General features: G+C 36.7%; 1 protein-coding gene across 4 annotated transcripts in view; it reads left to right on the top strand.

The window, feature by feature from the left end:
• The first annotated feature begins 2,144 nt into the window (after nt 1-2,144).
• LOC5579020 (LIM domain transcription factor LMO4) overlaps nt 2,145-17,696 on the top strand; it is an 85,061-nt gene continuing 69,509 nt past the window's right edge. For 3 of the 4 annotated variants that reach the window (XM_021857313.1, XM_021857327.1, XM_021857320.1), the window contains exon 1: nt 2,145-3,317. Coding sequence is in view for 1 of the 4 variants with exons in the window: in XM_021857305.1 (XP_021712997.1) it covers nt 13,221-13,656; nt 15,521-16,110 (1,026 nt within the window). In the remaining 3 variants the exon portion in view is untranslated. Of the gene's footprint in view, nt 3,318-12,984; nt 13,657-15,520; nt 17,324-17,696 lie in introns of those variants that run through there. The other variant, XM_021857305.1, reaches the window with a different exon arrangement.

Here is a 17,696-nt window from a genome sequence, read left to right on the forward strand (position 1 = left end):
TGTATTTTTGGCTTAAACTTAAGCGTTTGGTACTAAAATTGAGACAGGGCTTTAGGACCCTATTGGCATTTGTGGAACTGGCATTCGGGGAAAAGTAGCACAATCCGCTAATGCACCTCGGAGCATTTTTACACAAAGCATCAAATAAGCTCATATTTTCTTTTTGTTGTATGTGATAGCACTTAGATCAAAAGTAACAAAAACAAACTTTTCCAATTTTTATCTACAAATATTGAACCACCAAGATATTTTGATTATTTAATTTGATTAAGCTTGAAATCTCATAAAGAAAATCTTGCTCCTCTCGAACTTTTTCCCCACTTTGTTGTACTAGACAGTGGCCAGTTGCTTATGATCTAGTTTGGCATTGTTCTGCAGTCCGTAAGATAATAAATTTAGTCCATCTTGATTAGCTTAGTTCCAATGTCTTCCTTATCAACTGTACAATAGAGTACAGTAGTCATCCTTACCCAGATAGTATCCTTGTACCTGCCATACGATATGCGCATGCAAAAATGGTAAATTGGCAAAGAATTCAGGTAACAACTATGAAGATGCTCATAAGAACACTAAGCTGAGATGCCGGTCCTGTTCCAGTTGGCATGTTGCGCCAAAAAAGAGAGGAAGAAGAAGTTATCCTTACCAGCTGTAACAATAGAGTTGTTGAATGGCATTCTTAATGGTGTGAACCGTTTCACCGATTCGTTAAACTTTTAGTTAAAATTTGACAGTTCGATGGTTCTTTCCCCTCGGGGTAAAAATAATCCTGCTCTGAAGCATGGTTAAACTTGATAGTTCAAAAGCTATTCTCTGCTCCCGGTAATTTAAGAATAACCAACCATCTGTCAACTTTTTTCTCTGAAGTATTACTCGACTGTCAAAACTCAGATGGGTTGACCGCAAAGTTCAATTTGACCGATTCAGGGGAAAATAACTATCGAAATGCCAAATTTTAACTTAACTAAGTGGATGGTACTGACGTACTTAAGGCCGCACGAGACGTCATTATGATCACCCTATCCATTTGAAGAAGCAAATCTCAAATACTACTCCACATATCGATGCGAAAAATTTATCACTGTATTCTATATATGTAGTGTACAACCCATCAAATTTTTCAGCTAAATCGGTTCACTAAAACTCGAGATTTGCTTCTGCAAAGTTTTGATGATAATTGTAAGAGTGAGACAAAAGATAGGGAAAATAACACGGTCTTCCGTGTCACCTCATCCATTATCATGTCTCTGAGTATCGATGCTCTTAGTACCATGCAGGTGTTCGTTGGGATGCTTCTTCCACTTTTCAACCACATCACCTCCATTTTTTGTTTACGAAGCTCTTCTAAGGGTAGTTGATGTTTTACAAACGCACACTACGATGTAGATTTTTCGATTGAACTAATGCACTAACAATCTCACATTTTAGCACAAGCGAGCATCGTAGGAAATCAACCTAAACGCTTTGTGTTTGACCAATACGTATACATCCTTCTTCGAACTGGAAACAGATTCTCCCGCAAAGCAATCGACTCCCATTTCCCTACTTTCCCACGCTTCCTACCAACCTATCGCAATCATCATCATCAGCTGGTCCTCCTCGTCGAAGCTTTGTCCCGTTTTTTTTTATTCTCGAGCATTTCGTGCCAAATCTCGCAGTAAATGGCTCTAATGGTCGCCAAAGAGCAGCGGCTGATGGCGAGTCACGTGGCCGACCATCTCTAAGCTCGCTCATCCACCTCCTCCACAACCACAGAGCAGACTAGAGAGATGAGCCCGGTTTGTCCCACCTCCTGGATTTTCTCGCGTGCGCTTCGTGCGCTGCTCACCTTATGTAGAGAAGTTTTCCTCGTGCTGTTGGTCCTTTTCTCACACTGCCAGTTCACCGACATAGAGGGCGAGGCGAGAGAGAACAGCGAAGAGAGAGGGAGAGCGTCGACTCGAGGTGTGAAGTGTCAAAAGGCAGAGTTTTCCAAATTGGGGAAAGGTGGTGGGTGTTAGGTGGGTAGCGTGGGTAAATAATCGGATAGAGACGAATTTTCCTGGGAGAGAGAAGGTGAGAGAAGTAAATAGCGATTGGGTGGTGAGAGAACGCTTGCGGTGGTCGCAGCAGGCGGCGATAACAAATGCAGTGCCAGACCAGTTGACGTTTGGACGTCGCGACGTGCGGAAGCCGGTTGCTTGGATTGAAAACGATTTCGATTAAACTGGCGACGTTGGAGAAGCACAGGTGTCTGCAACAAGTTTACTTTTGATCGACGTTAGTTCTGTTCTTGGCCAGCAGAGTGATTTCGACGACGAAGCGAGATAGCGCGCGCAAAGTAAACAGCAACCCGCACAAATCTGTCTAATTAATTACCGCATCACTATCAAGTGGGTGCAATTAAAATTAAATAAAAATTGTTCGTTCAAGTCGCGCAGCTCATCGAGAACGAGGAAGCCCGACTGGGAGAGAGAGTGAGGGAGAGTATGTGAACCGGGGAGTGATTTGTTGTCTTATTTTTAATTAAGAGCTCCGGAGCGATAACCACATGGTCGAGGTCTGGCGGGATTGCATGTGAATATTGTTTCCATGAATGAAACTCCCGAAAGTGGGGAAGATCATCATCATTTGCCTGGAAGAAGTCAGCTGAGTGAGTGCATATCACTGTGTCAACTAGCAAAAACAACGACAAAAGCTTATAATTATTCAAATATTTAACTTTTCAAAGCGAGATAAATAACGACGCACTGGAGTGCTTGGAATGCTCCCTGCAAGTGTCAGGCAGTAGGCGATGAAACAAGTGCTGAAATTTATGGGTGTTTAGCAACAGCACAGTAGTAGGCCGCGAAGAATCGTCAAGAAGGCGAGCGAGCAAGCAAAAAAACAACGGCCAACGGAAGAATTTGCTCAAAAAGAAGATATCACTTTCCGGCGAGTTATTTTAATTAGAAAACGCAACCGGCAGCAAACAACACTCGAAAGCAGTGGCATTTGAATTGCAGCCGCAGTTCAAGAAAAAAAAGTGCAATTTAAACACACAACTGTAACTACCGACAGCCAGAAGTGCAGCAGAAAGAGGCATCAGTGTGAAATTTGAGAAGTTTGAAGTCGAGTGAGTTTAGTGAGTGAGTGCTAAGGAAAACAAAAAGGTGCAACACGGTGGGAAAGTAGTGTTGTGTAATTCGATCATTAGCAGGCATTGAAGTAGCAGAAGAAGGCGGATTCCAATCGATTGGACGAGTAGGCGAGAAAAGCAGGCGGAAGGAATTTTGCAACCCGGCAACCGTTAACCGTTGGATCCTGCGGCCAAGATAGTTGCCGACAGCAGTTACTTATCCGTGAGTGATACCTATATTGCCTCTCTCTCTTTGATGGTCGCTGGTTGCTTTGATTCGCGTGGGAATGTCTGTTTGCGCGGGAATTTGGTGGAATTTTGATTCGAGGCGATGGTATCGATTCGCGTTTCAATTAGGATCAGTAGTGTGTACGTAGATTCTGATATAAATAATGAAGCTTCTCAAACACCATCACCATCCCTGCTCTATTTTTATGTACCATGAATTCAAATTTTCATGATATTCCGTATTTAGATATTAAGTTAGCGAACTACAGTAATAGGTTTTCATAGCTACTTTGATTGTCCATTGGATCGCATTTGCACTGATTTTGTGTTTTATAGCTCGATATCTCCCTAACTCGATGGTCCTTCCAATATCGAGTTATGGAGATTAGACTGTATAACGTATTTAGAGATGATATAGAGGTAGTCATTCGGCATGTTTGCTTAAGTCCACTATGTGCAATTTCCATATAGACTGGCGCCTAAAAATATGTTTGCCATCTCATGTTAAATATATGAGTTTTTTTTATGCACATATGTATGTTGAAGGGGAACTAAACCCAAAGAAGTCACCACGATTATTTCGGAATTTACATTGTGCATACGCGAGTATCGAGTTCAATATTTATTTCACGGCAACAGAACCATTCTGCCGTATTAGTATCTTAGAGCTACCTAATACAATGCAATGGAAATACTGTGGAGAGCATACAAAGTTCAGTCTGTTAACAGAGATGTTTTGTTTTTAAGAAACAAGTTTTCGAAACAAACTTTTGAAAAGACCCTATAGTGAAATAATTATTGTAATTATTTTTTAATTGTTTGTGGAAAAATTATGTTAATTGTGAATTATTTTGATATATTCTATATTTGTGTATCAGTTTCTGAAGGTGATTTTAATAAAAAGTAGGTTGAAACATAAAATTTTAAATCGAAAGTCTTTACCCGTCATCGAAAAATACCAATAAATTGATAATAAATCTTCGAGCTGTTTAGTAGAATACCTATAAGTAGATGAAAAAGCGAATTTAGTACTATACCATTTAATTCCACTAGAGTTTGTATCCTTTGACAGATACGCGTATTTCGACCTCAACTGTAAGGCCGTCTTCAGTGTCGTGTACTAGACTCGACTTCCAATCGCGTATCTGTCAAAGAATACAAACTCTAGTGGAATTAAATGGTATAGTACTAAATTCGGGTTTTCATCGGGCCCAGATAGCCGTAGCGGTAAACGCGCAGCTATTCAGCAAGACCAAGCTGAGGGTCGTGGGTTCGAATCCCACCGGTCGAGGATCTTTTCGGGTTGGAAATTGTCTCGACTTCCCAGGGCATAGAGTATCTTCGTACCTGCCACACGATATACACATGCAAAAATGGTCATTGGCATAGTAAGCTCTCAGTTAATAACTGTGGAAGTGCTCATAAGAACACTAAGCTGAGAAGCAGGCTCTGTCCCAGTGGGGACGTAACGCCAGAAAGAAGAAGAAGATACTGTTTTCCATCAATTTAAACACATTTGGGCATAATAATAAACAGGATTTTAAAAATCATAGTAGGGGAACTGGGTGTAAAATGCGCCGTTGGGGTAAAATTCGCACCCCTGTTTTGAACGAACGACGTGCTTTGGGGCGCTGGTTTTCACCCGAGATAATGGAAAATGTATTAAAATGCTTCTCTATATATATTTTTAAGTGTTTTCCTGGCAAAAATCGTGAAAAACTCGAAAAAACGTTTTTCGCTGTTTTCGTTGTAATTTTGTGTTATTTTCTAGGCAATTTTTCAGGCCGATAAACAACAACACTTTTAAAACTATCACCGAGAATCGACTTGTGCACTCCCATTGTTTGTATTCCATTCGCAAAAAGTGTTGAATTTATCCTTAAAAAGCGTATTGAAGGACTTAAACTTTAATCAACTCGTGGGGCAAAACGGCCACACCTGTTTCATAACACCAAAACAGCCGTTTGAATTCAAATTCCAGCAAACGTAATGCCAAGCTGTAGTTACGTGCCAATTTGAACCTTACAAATGCACATTTTTCGAACCAGCATGCATACTATAATCATACAATAACATCTGATCAAACGCCCTTATGTATGCAACTTATTTGCAAGCATGATTGCGCATGCGTATGCGCGAACGACTAACGCCGAGATCAGGTGGCTCGTTTTACCCCGCAAAAAATAAAAATGCACATAAGCAAGCATTTTATAAAAATTGGTTTATTAACTCCAGAAAAAAGAAAATGGATAGCTGTTTCTACTATTTGATAGAAAACATGTTTGTCTATGAGATAGTGAATAAAAAAGGCTTATAATAATGTTCTTCATAGCTAAAAACGCTTCCTTCCTTAGAGGGCGCGTTTTACCCCCAGTTACCCTACATATATTTAGATTAAAATGATACTATTGAGTTCCAAAAATGATCTAAAATCGGATTTCAGTAATGTAACAACGTTTGAGGTTTTTGTATTCCTGGATTTTGGATCCCGCTGTTACCGCCAATGATATGGCATGTTGTGCTTGAAGCAATCGACGGAAGCTTTTCGGTGGTCAGTGAAGACAGCATTTCTCTTTTCTTGGAGCCTTGGGACATTTCTGCATTGATCTGTCTGCTATGAATGGCTCAGGATGCCAAAACTGACACTTAATTGTACTCCTTCTTGGCCAATCCTCAAGCCAAAGCTACTTCCTCCGACTTTACTCGGGCTCACAAAATTACCGAATTGCACCGTTTTTAAAACAGCAGCAACACTGCGTTTGAAAAATCTTCAAAGTAACAACAATTAGCATCACTACACTCCAATATTCAACTTAATAATGTATTTAATGCAGCAATAAACTCAAATTAACGTGAATCTGCCAGCCGAAGGGAAAATTCACGCGGAGCGAAAACAAACGAGAAACAAAATTCAAAACACGTCAGCTCGCACGCATGGCTTGCTACCATGACCTTTGTGCGACCATATTGGTACCAGAAACATAAATGTTTATTACTTAAAAATGGTTGCAATAAATTGCGTAATTTTTTTCACAACAAACACTCATCAGTGCATTGTTTTGAAAAGCGAATAACGGAACATGAGGAAAAAATGTAGCCTAACATATAAGAGTGTGTTTCGGGTAGGCGTTGTTTCCCCAAGAAATTTTAGAATATCTCCGGAGCCAGATGGCAAACGATCAAAGTCCACACAATTTACTAACAATTGTTTACAATTTTTATTAACTAGATCGGGGGTTCGTAAATTCAGTTGGTTCGTAAACTGAATCAGTTCGTAAAACAAGGTTTTGCCTTTTGGAGTACGTTCGTAAGAAATTCATCGTAAGTAGGGTAAATGATGGCTTCGGCACCCTGAGGGTATTTTCGGCAGCACCCTTTTATCGTCCTTGTTAAAATTTATCTACGGAACAAGAGTTACCTTCAATGTACTCAATATATTCCTTGAACAATTATCTTCCATGTAAACCTCATCTTTCACAACAATATTATATAATATGGGTTTTAACATTGAATGAAATAAATGCTTACGAAATTATTGTCATTTGTGAGCTGCCGAATAAAACTACACAAGAACAGCTTAAGAAAAACTCACCACTTTGAAATGTCCAATTCTCCGCTCCAATACCAATTTGTCACAAAAGCTACGCACCGATCACTATTAAACTTTTGATTTGTCTATAAAGCACTCGAAAATACTGAATTTTTATGCTTCAAATCACAAATTAAAATTAATGCACTTTGCTTTCCTCGGCAATTACTTTTTATTATGGGAATATGTTGCCAGAAAACCATATTCAATTGCGGTGTGTTTTTTATTCACAATTTAAATTCATTGAAAAATCGATCACAACTAATTAATTCATTGGAATTAGGCAACAAAACATGCATGGGTAATAATTGAGCCCTTCAATACTTTCCTTATCTGTATATTGTAGCGCATATACTTCAATGTACTGAGAAACATATAAAATATACGTCTTTCGATAGGTTAACTATTTTGGCAACACTCCTGTTGTTCTACAGGCAATCAGAGGATGATGTATTTGTGTCAAATCATAAGTGAATTGATTTACAAAGGGCCAATTCTGATTTTCTCGTACACTGAAAATAATATGAACGTAAAAAAAAGATGTAAAAAAGCCTGTAGAATTTTCAATTTTGCGTAACCTTTTAGGGATTTTTTGCGTATAGTCACTAGGGTGCGGCTTATTTTTCAAAAGTCCTCAAAACCAAAAATTCGTGTGCTCTTATGAATTCAAATCATATTAGAAGAGAAACCTCAAAGTTTGAGCCAAAAATGTTAAAATTTAGGGGTGGCACAAGCCGAGTGGTTAGAATCCGCGGCTACAAAGCAAAGTCATGCTGAAGGTGTCTGGGTTCGATTCCCGGTCGGTCCAGGATCTTTTCGTAATGGAAATTCCCTTTACTTCCCTGGACATAGAGAAAAATCGTACCTGCCGCACGATATACGAATGCTAAAATGGCAACTTTGGCAAAAAAAAACTCTCAGTTAATAACTGTGAAAGTGCTCATTAGAACACTAAGCTGAGAAGCAGGCTCTGTCCCAGTGAGGACGTTAATGCCAAGAAGAAGAAGAAGGGTGGTGCAAGCTTCTTGGAGGTGAATTTTCAAGTTATAAAAAATGGCCTTCAGTGAAGTCACCATAACTTCGGTTATTTCTAACCAATTCTTAAACTTTTAGCATCATTGTTTTCAAAATTAAATTTATGAAAACTTTGTAAAACATCAAATTTGTCTTAAATTGAAACAAGTTTTGTTAGAAGTAGTTTTCTCGAAATTTTTCTTCTTATTTGTTTGACCATAACTTCATAAATATATAACCGATTTCAAATATTTGTATGTACCTGTTTTTGAAGCAAAAAGAGTTGTTATCATATTGTTCATACAACACATTTACAAAGAAATGGTTTTGGCTTAGTTTTGTAACAAAAACTACCCAAAAACATGATTTTTTAAAGAAAAAATCGAATCTCATTGGATTATTTAACTTTTTCAGCCAAAAATTACATTTTTCCTATAAAGCATTTTGTTTTAATTACGAGTTGAATAGTGCATATATTTTTTAACATGAGCAAAAATATTAATGTTTCAAAATTATTTAAAAATTGTTGACAAGTTCTTTTCAAAGGTTTAACAAATGAGGAAAACCAGTTTCAGCTTTAAAAATATTGTTTAACTGACAAAAATTGAAAAAAAAAAAAAAAACTGACGTTTTTCGTTAAAAACTCATGTTTTTGTGCAGTTTTTGTTGAATAACTTGGTCAAAACATTTTTTAGTGAAATGTGGTGTATGAAAAGTTTGAAAACAATTAAGTAAGCTTCTAAACCATGCAAAAAGATTTGGAATCGGTTGAGTATTCATGAAGTCATGGTCAAACAAAGATATTTTTTTAGTAAAATGAGGAGTAAACTACTTTTTATTGAAACTAGTTTTGATTTTACATAAATTTGATATTCTACAAAGTTTTCATAAATTAAATTTTTAAGATAATGATGCTGAAAGTTTTAAAATTGTTTAGAAATTACCGAAGTCATGGTGACTTCACTGAAGGCCATTTTTTATAACTTGAAAATTTACCTTCAATGCAAAAAAAAAATGCATGAAAAAAAATTGTGTTTGAGCCTACTCCCCCTCCCCCTAGAGCGTTATGTAATTAGTTAGCACCACCCTAGTAACACACCAGCTAAGCACCAGCACATTCACTGCACCGGCGCGGCATCGATGATCCCAGAACCGACAGCCAGTCAAAACATCGTTTGGAATTTATCAAAACATAAACATAAATTAATATCTAATAAAAGAGCATGTGGCTCGATAGCGACAGTTTGTTCAGTTCGTTCAGTTCAATTAGCTAGTTCAGTCTTAAGTTAGTCATCCGAAATCATTTTTTAAAAATTAAGTTTTAGTTCTTAATTTATTAACTGGCGCCCGAATAGGGACCAGCGCGAGTGTAGGTTAATTGTGTCGTGAGTGTTAAAATATCGCGAGCATTATCCGAAAATTTCAACTTTACCGCAGCACAAGTGGCGACCGCTACTACAGCAGCAGACGTGAAGAAAGCGCCCCTAGTCACCATCATATAGGAAAAACGGGATCAGCGCATCTTCGCTGGGACAGTTGAGGCTCGTGTCTGGTCTTAAAACAACAGGAGTTCCGACGTTAGAGGACGGATACCCGAACTAAAGAGTTTCGACGTAACAGGACGGAACCGACGGACAACTGAAGTACTCGCCGTTACAGGAATAGAGTATTCAGAGTATGATAAGAATACTATTGTAAGTATAATTAACAAATTATTATTTTTTTTCAGAGTAGAAAGAAAAATTAAGTGCATAAGTGTATTAAGTGTTTGTAAGTGTAGTTTATAATTGTGTAACTAAATAAAAAAGTTCTCAAATAATTCCAATCAATTAAATAAAAAAAAATCTGGATCAAATAATAGAACAATTCGGCTCATTAAATCTAAATATGCCTAACGATATTCAGAATATACTCGATCGCTTAGAATTTTTGGAAAAACAAAATGTGGTGCCAACGGAATTGGATTATAATGATCCAATTCTTTATTATTTAAACCCGGATGGTTCACCAGCTGATCCATCTTCAATAGAAAAGATTCCGGATTTAATAAACACCATACCTAATTTTGAAGGTTCATCAAACGAGTTAAGCAGCTGGATTCGAGATGTGGATGCTCTTGTCAAAGCTTATCAAGTTAATCCCTCAAGTTCTGTGCAGCAAAAAAATAAATTCTATGCAATCTGCACAACTATACGTAGAAAAATTAGGGGAGAAGCAAATACGGCTCTCGTAAATTCAGATGTGAATATAAATTGGAATCTCATAAAAAAAACATTGTTAACATATTATGGTGAGAAACGAGATCTCACGACTTTGGACTACCAACTGATGAATATCACGCAATCAGGAAGACAATTGAAAATTTATTACGACGAAATAAATAAATTACTTTCTCTAATTGCAGGACAAATTAAAACTAATCAAAATTACCAGCATCCAGAAGCTTCAAAAGCTATGATAAGTATGTATAACAAAAAGGCAATTGATGCGTTCATTAGGGGATTAGATGGTGATATTGGTAAGTTTCTTAAAAATTATGAACCTGAATCTTTAGCTAATGCATATGCGTATTGCATAACTTATCAAAACATCGAGTTTCGAAAAATAATGACAAAAACAAGAAACCATGAAATGCCTTCAACGTCAAAAGGTTTTTCATCTACAAAATTGCCACCTTTAATTCCACCTAAAGTACCATTTAGGATACCGAATAGCAATAATATGCAAAATAATCCATTTCAACACAGACAAATGCCAAATTATCAGTTTCAAAATAGGCAACCTATGATACCACACATGCCAAAACCTACACCACACTTCCAATTCACAAGACCACAATTTCCTCCACATATGAGTTTCCCACCTAGAACACAATCAGTTCCTCAATTCACAACTCAGCTAAAACAACAACCAATAAATCAACCCAATACTTTCCAACCAAAGCCAGTTCCAATGGAAGTGGACCCCTCAATTAGAAGTAATATGGTAAATTATGCTAACCGACCTCGTAATTTCCATATTGAATCTGATGATTCTGAAAGTTATTTTCAAGAACTACCATATTTAGTAAATAATGAAGATCCAGAAATGACTTCTTTTGAAAAATATTGTAAAAATTTTGAATATCAACAACCAATTGATGATCAATCCAATGAAGAGATTGTAGAAGATTGTGAATTGAATTTTTTAGAATAAAATCATCATTACCATATTTTCTACATTATGGTAATGGAAAACTGGAAAACCCATTGCAAATTTTAGTTGACACTGGATCGAATAAAAATTTTATTCATCCTAAATATACTAAAATATCCCATGCGGTTGAAAATCCTTTTTATGTTTCATCAATAGGAGGAGACATAAAAATTGAGAAATTTTCTCAAGGTAAAATTTTTGCACCATACTCAAATGTTAACGTGAAACTTTTTCATATGCCTAAACTAAAATCATTCGATGCAATAATAGGTCATGACACGCTTAAGGAAATAAAAGCTGTTATTGATACATCAAACGAAAAATTAATAATTGATTCAAAATTTGAAATTCCTCTATTACAACGTAAGCTACAAATGATCAATCAAATAAATATTCGGGATGACCATCTTCAAAAATTTGAGAAAGAAAAAATTCATGAATTATTACAACAATATAAAGACCTTTTTTTACCTCCGGATGAGAAATTGACATTTACAACCAAGATAAAAGCCGATATTAGAACCGTTGATGAAAACCCTGTGTATTCAAAATCTTATCCATATCCTCAAGCTTTTAAAAGCGAAGTTTGTAACCAAATTGAAAAAATGTTACATGATGGAATAATAAGACCATCCAGGTCTCCATATAATTCTCCCGTATGGATAGTTCCCAAAAAGTTAGATGCCTCTGGCAAGAAAAAGTTTAGACTTGTTATTGATTATCGCAAATTAAATCAAAAAACGATAAGTGATAGATACCCGATTCCCGATACGTCTACTATTTTGGCTAATTTAGGTAAAATGAAATACTTCACAACCCTTGACTTAGCATCTGGTTTTCACCAGATCCCTCTGAATGATAACGATATTGAAAAAACAGCTTTTTCCGTCAATAATGGAAAGTATGAATTCGTTCGGCTACCTTTTGGATTGAAAAATGCCCCTGCCATTTTTCAGCGTGTAATGGATGATGTTTTACACGAATATATTGGAAAAATATGTTATGTCTATATTGATGACATAATTATATTTGGAGAAACTTTAGAAGAACAACTGAAAAATTTAAAAATAATTCTTGAAACACTTCGTAAAGCAAATTTTAAAATACAATCAGACAAATCTGAATGGTTGAAAACAGAAGTTGAATTCCTTGGATTTATTGTATCCAAAAATGGGTTGAAACCAAATCCTAAAAAAATTGAGAGTATTCAAAATTATCCAGAACCACGAAACTTAAAAGAATTAAGAGCATTTCTTGGATTATCCGGATATTACAGGAGATTTGTAAAAGATTATGCTAAAATTGCTAAGCCACTCACTAGATATCTAAAAGGAGAAAATGGACATCGACAAATTTCAAAAAATGAATCTAAAAATTTTAATATAACATTGGATAGTGAAGGAAAGAAAGCTTTTAAATTACTGAAAGAAATCTTGTCATCAGAAGATGTTTTAGCATTTCCTGATTTTAATAAACCTTTTTTACTTACAACTGATGCATCAAATAAAGCAATAGGTGCTGTGTTGTCTCAAAACTTTCATGATGGAGAAAGACCAATTACTTTCATTTCTAAAACTTTATCAAGCACAGAAGAAAATTATGCAACTAATGAAAAAGAGATGCTTGCAATAGTTTGGGCATTGCATACTCTTAGAAATTTTATTTATGGTCATAAAATTGTAATTTATACAGACCACCAACCTTTAACTTTCACAATATCTCCAAAGAATAATAATGCAAAGCTTAAGAGATGGAAGGCTTTTATTGAAGAGCACGACCATGAGATTTTCTATAAACCAGGCAAAGCTAATGTAGTAGCTGATGCCTTATCACGTATTCAAATAAATTCTCTAACTGCACTCAGCAGATGATGACGACAGCTCTTTTATTCCATCTACAGAAGCTCCAATAAATGTTTTCAAAAATCAATTATTTTTCAAAATTGGAACCAAATCAAGATACGGTTTAGTTGTACCATTCGATAATTACAAAAGACATATTTTCATTGAACCTAGATTCTCAAGAGATTTTTTGAAACAACAACTTAAGAAATATTTAAATCCAAATGTTATAAATGGTATTTATACAGATGAACCTATTATGGGTGAAATTCAAGAAATTTTTAAAGAAACGTTTAATCCTAGATTGATGAAAGTCAGATATTCTCAAATCAAAGTTCAAGATTTAAATAACCAGGAAAACCAATTAGAAGAAATAAAAAAGATTCATCAATTCGCTCATAGAAATGCAAAAGAGAATGCAGAACAACTTTTGAAACATTATTACTTTCCTAAAATGACAAAAATGGTTGAACAATTTGTAAACACGTGTGATATATGTAAAACAGAAAAATATCAAAGAAATCCACAGAAATTTATACCATTCAAAACACCAATTCCAACTTATCCATCTCAAATAATTCACATAGATATTTTCACATATGATCAAGATAATTTGTTTTTGACTTCAATAGATAAATTTTCAAAATATTTGAAATATAAAGCAATTGAAAGTAAATCACTTCTTGATATAGAAGATGCTGTTTGCGCTCACATTACGGACGGCATCATCGGTTGCTGTTTCGCACCAACCGAGCGGCGTGCATACGAAAGTTGATTCATTCAACTTTCGTATTGTTCATTTCCCGCCTATCCATCTGCGTTATCATCAGCCCAGCGTGATGCTTCTCTGCTTTGGCGGCAACATCCAAGCGCGCCAAACTACACAAAGCAGAACGCGCGAAAGTGATATTGTTTTCCGTACTGTGCACCTATAAAAGGTGCACCCGATTTGTATGTAGTATACAGTTTCATTCGTTCCCCACCGAGTAGGCACGCTGCCTCTCGGTGGCAATAAAGTTAGAAATTCAAATCGTAGCCGTTGTTCTTCGTCGTTGTCCCCGTCATCCTTCTTCCAACACAACGTAGGGCCCGTCCGCAGACGAAACATTGGTGCCGTGACCAGGATTGGCCGCCACGGAGCGACCACGGACCGACCAAACCAAGGATTGATCGCATCGCCAGCGATCTCGAAGCGAAAGTGCGAGTGAAATCCCGACGGCGATCGAAGACAACGTAACCGTTCATCCTCCTACCGGACCGGCGAGTCCATCAGTGAAGCAGTGAAACCTCCTTCCAGACCGTTGTGTCCACCAAACAAGTCCATCTTACTTCCGGACCGGCGTGTACAAATTCGACCCAAGCAAATCACCCTTCCGGATCGGCGCATCCACTATTCAAGCTCCAAACAGGCAGTCTATCATCAACCCTCCGAACCGGCGTGTTCACATTCGGACTATGTGGCATCATGTCCGACGGCCCATCCATCCTTCCAAACGATCTTGTCAATCGGCAAAATTCCATTCACCTGCGTGTGGATCTTCCGGAGCTAGGCGCTTCATTTCCGACACGATCATCGGCAGTATCCGTTGGCGCTCAGGAATTCCGACCTTCCACTCGGCGTAGTCAGGTCACGCTTGTCGTCCGTCAAGCAGGAATCTCCCACTGGTCAACTACCAAAATACCAAACCGTGATTCCAACAGACGTTTCATCCGTTCCATTGGTCGAATCAAACGGTCACCCTTTTCACCGGCGTTGTGAAACTTCCGAAGCTACTGCTTCATTCCGATTCGACCAACGGCAGCATCCACTGGCACACGGGAATTCTGGCCTTCCACTCGGCGCAGTCAGGCCAAGCTACAATCCACGCAGCAAGAATCTCCCAACGACCAGCATCAGTACCACTCCAATCCAAAAACAACATCCCAATAGAATGAGGCATCAATCGATCGGAGCATCTAATAAATTACCATCTCCATTCAAACGGACCGCCCCGGCAACGACAGACATCCAAATCCAATCCTACCTACGGCAGTCATCGATCGAGCGAGCAAAGCAGTATTAGAAAACGAATTTTCAATTTCGTTTTGAGGCGCCGGGATGTTTGCGCTCACATTACGGACGGCATCATCGGTTGCTGTTTCGCACCAACCGAGCGGCGTGCATACGAAAGTTGATTCATTCAACTTTCGTATTGTTCATTTCCCGCCTATCCATCTGCGTTATCATCAGCCCAGCGTGATGCTTCTCTGCTTTGGCGGCAACATCCAAGCGCGCCAACTACACAAAGCAGAACGCGCGAAAGTGATATTGTTTTCCGTACTGTGCACCTATAAAAGGTGCACCCGATTTGTATATAGAATACAGTTTCTTCCATTCCCCACCGAGTAGGCACGCTGCCTCTCGGTGGAAATAAATCGATTAGTATTATCGAAAGCAGTTCGAATTTTTCTTCGTCGTCATCCCCGTCATACCTTCCAACACAACGTAGGGCTCCATCTCCAATCAAACATTGGTGCCGTGACCAGGATTCGCGGCCCATTCCATCCCCGGTCAAACAGATGCCTTATTAGATTTGATACACGAATGGAACATACCAAAAACAATTATTATGGACAATGAAAGTTCTTTCAACTCAAATATTATTGAACAGCGGTTAAGAGATTTGAATATTGAAATTTATAAAACTCCTATAAACAGATCAGAGACGAATGGACAAATTGAACGTTGTCATTCGACTTTAAGGGAAATAGCAAGATGTCTTAAAAAAGAGACACCTCAAATAGATATACCACAATTGATTCGTTCATCAGTTTACAAATATAATAACACTATACACAGTTTTGTAAAAAACACGCCACACAATATTTATATCGGTGAAACGAACCAAAATTTGGATGAACAGGAAATAGCCAGAAGAAAAACTAAAAGTCACGAGAAAATTTTGAATTTATATAACGAAAAAAATGAGAAAATATTAGATAAACAATATCCAAATTTTCAACCAGGATCTTATGTATTTGAAAAAGCGAAAGAAATTTCTAAAAGAAAAAGTAGGTATAAAAAGATTCAAGTTAAAGAAGATTTCGACACATATATTATTGATTCAAATAACCGTAAAATTCATAAAATGAATATCAGAAAAAAATAACACATTAATTTTTATTCTTTTATTTTTAGAACAATTCTTGTTTACACGATGTACAGCCATGTGGAATCAACTATCAGAATACACGACTTGAATAAAAATCCTTTAGCCATCATACCCATAGGAAAAGCCAAACTTCAATTAGGACATGTAAGAATAATCCAACCAGTTAATTTCACATACTTTGAAGACATAATTGAAAATTTTGATGAGATGTTAAGAACTAATAAACTAAGTGGAAAATTGTATCAAGTATTGAAGAAAAAACATGCACATTTGTATAACACTTATTATAAACTAAAACCTAATGTTCATCGAAGAAAACGTTGGGATAGTCTAGGCACTGCATGGAAATGGATAGCAGGAAATCCAGATGCTGAAGATCTAAGGATTATCAACCAAACGATGAATAATTTGATCGGATATAACAATCAACAAGTTTTTGTCAACAATGCTATGGATACAAGGATTCAACAAATCAGCAAAATTACAAACGACCTTCTTGAACTGGATTTCAAAACAAAATTACAACATGAAGTGGAAATGAATATACTTATTGCGATACTCAATATAGATGCTGTACAAAATCAACTAGAAGTTTTGGAAGATGCGATATTACTAGCGAAACATGGTATTCCAAGCAGCAGAATTTTGTCAATGACAGAATATGCCAAAATAAAACCATTTTTAGAGCAGCAAAATGTTCATGTTACAACATTTGAAAAACTCTTATCGAAATCATCAGCCCAAGTTACAATGAATAATACACATGTAATTTATATGCTAAAAATACCTCAATTATCATCAGAAACATATGAATATGAATTCATAGACTCTTTGGTACAAAATCAAAAAAGGGTACATCTTTATTCAAATCACATTCTCTACAATTCAACAAAAATATATGAAATCAGCAATGAATGTACACAAGATGAAACTCTCTATATTTGTGATACCAAAATCCTAAAAACTCCAAGTCAATGCATCCGCAATCTCATCAGGATACAGCACGCCAACTGTACATATGAAAAAGTGTATACAACTGGAAACATCAAACACATAGATGAAGCAACTCTTTTACTCAATGATGTAAATGTTAGTTTACACTCAAATTGTACTAACAATACTCAGAGGTTAAAAGGATCTTATATAATTCAATTCGAACATTGTGAATTATATTTGGATAATAATTTATACCGCAACTCTATCATCAACCTCAACAGCAAAACCTTTAGACCAACAACAGGATTATTGGTAGAAGAAGATTCAATAATCGATATTCCATCACCGGAATTTTTGGCAAATTTAACGCTAAACCATAGAGGTATTTTGGAACATGTGTATCTACAAAATGAGTCACTAAAATGGAAACAGCATATTTTTGAAATAATGGGTAGTTCTGGAAAACTTATTATAATCATAATGCTAGTAATTGGAATAATTATCAAGTATTGGAAACCAAAACAAACAAATATCAATATCAAAATAAGTGAACAACCAACTGCAACAGCTCCCATATGAGAAGAAATTCGTAAACCTGAAAATGAGTCATCAAGTTATACAGACATTTCTACATAACGTTTCTTGGA

This window comes from Aedes aegypti, chromosome 1 (assembly GCF_002204515.2).
Source record: "Aedes aegypti strain LVP_AGWG chromosome 1, AaegL5.0 Primary Assembly, whole genome shotgun sequence".
In the NCBI taxonomy this organism is placed as follows: domain Eukaryota; kingdom Metazoa; phylum Arthropoda; class Insecta; order Diptera; family Culicidae; genus Aedes; species Aedes aegypti.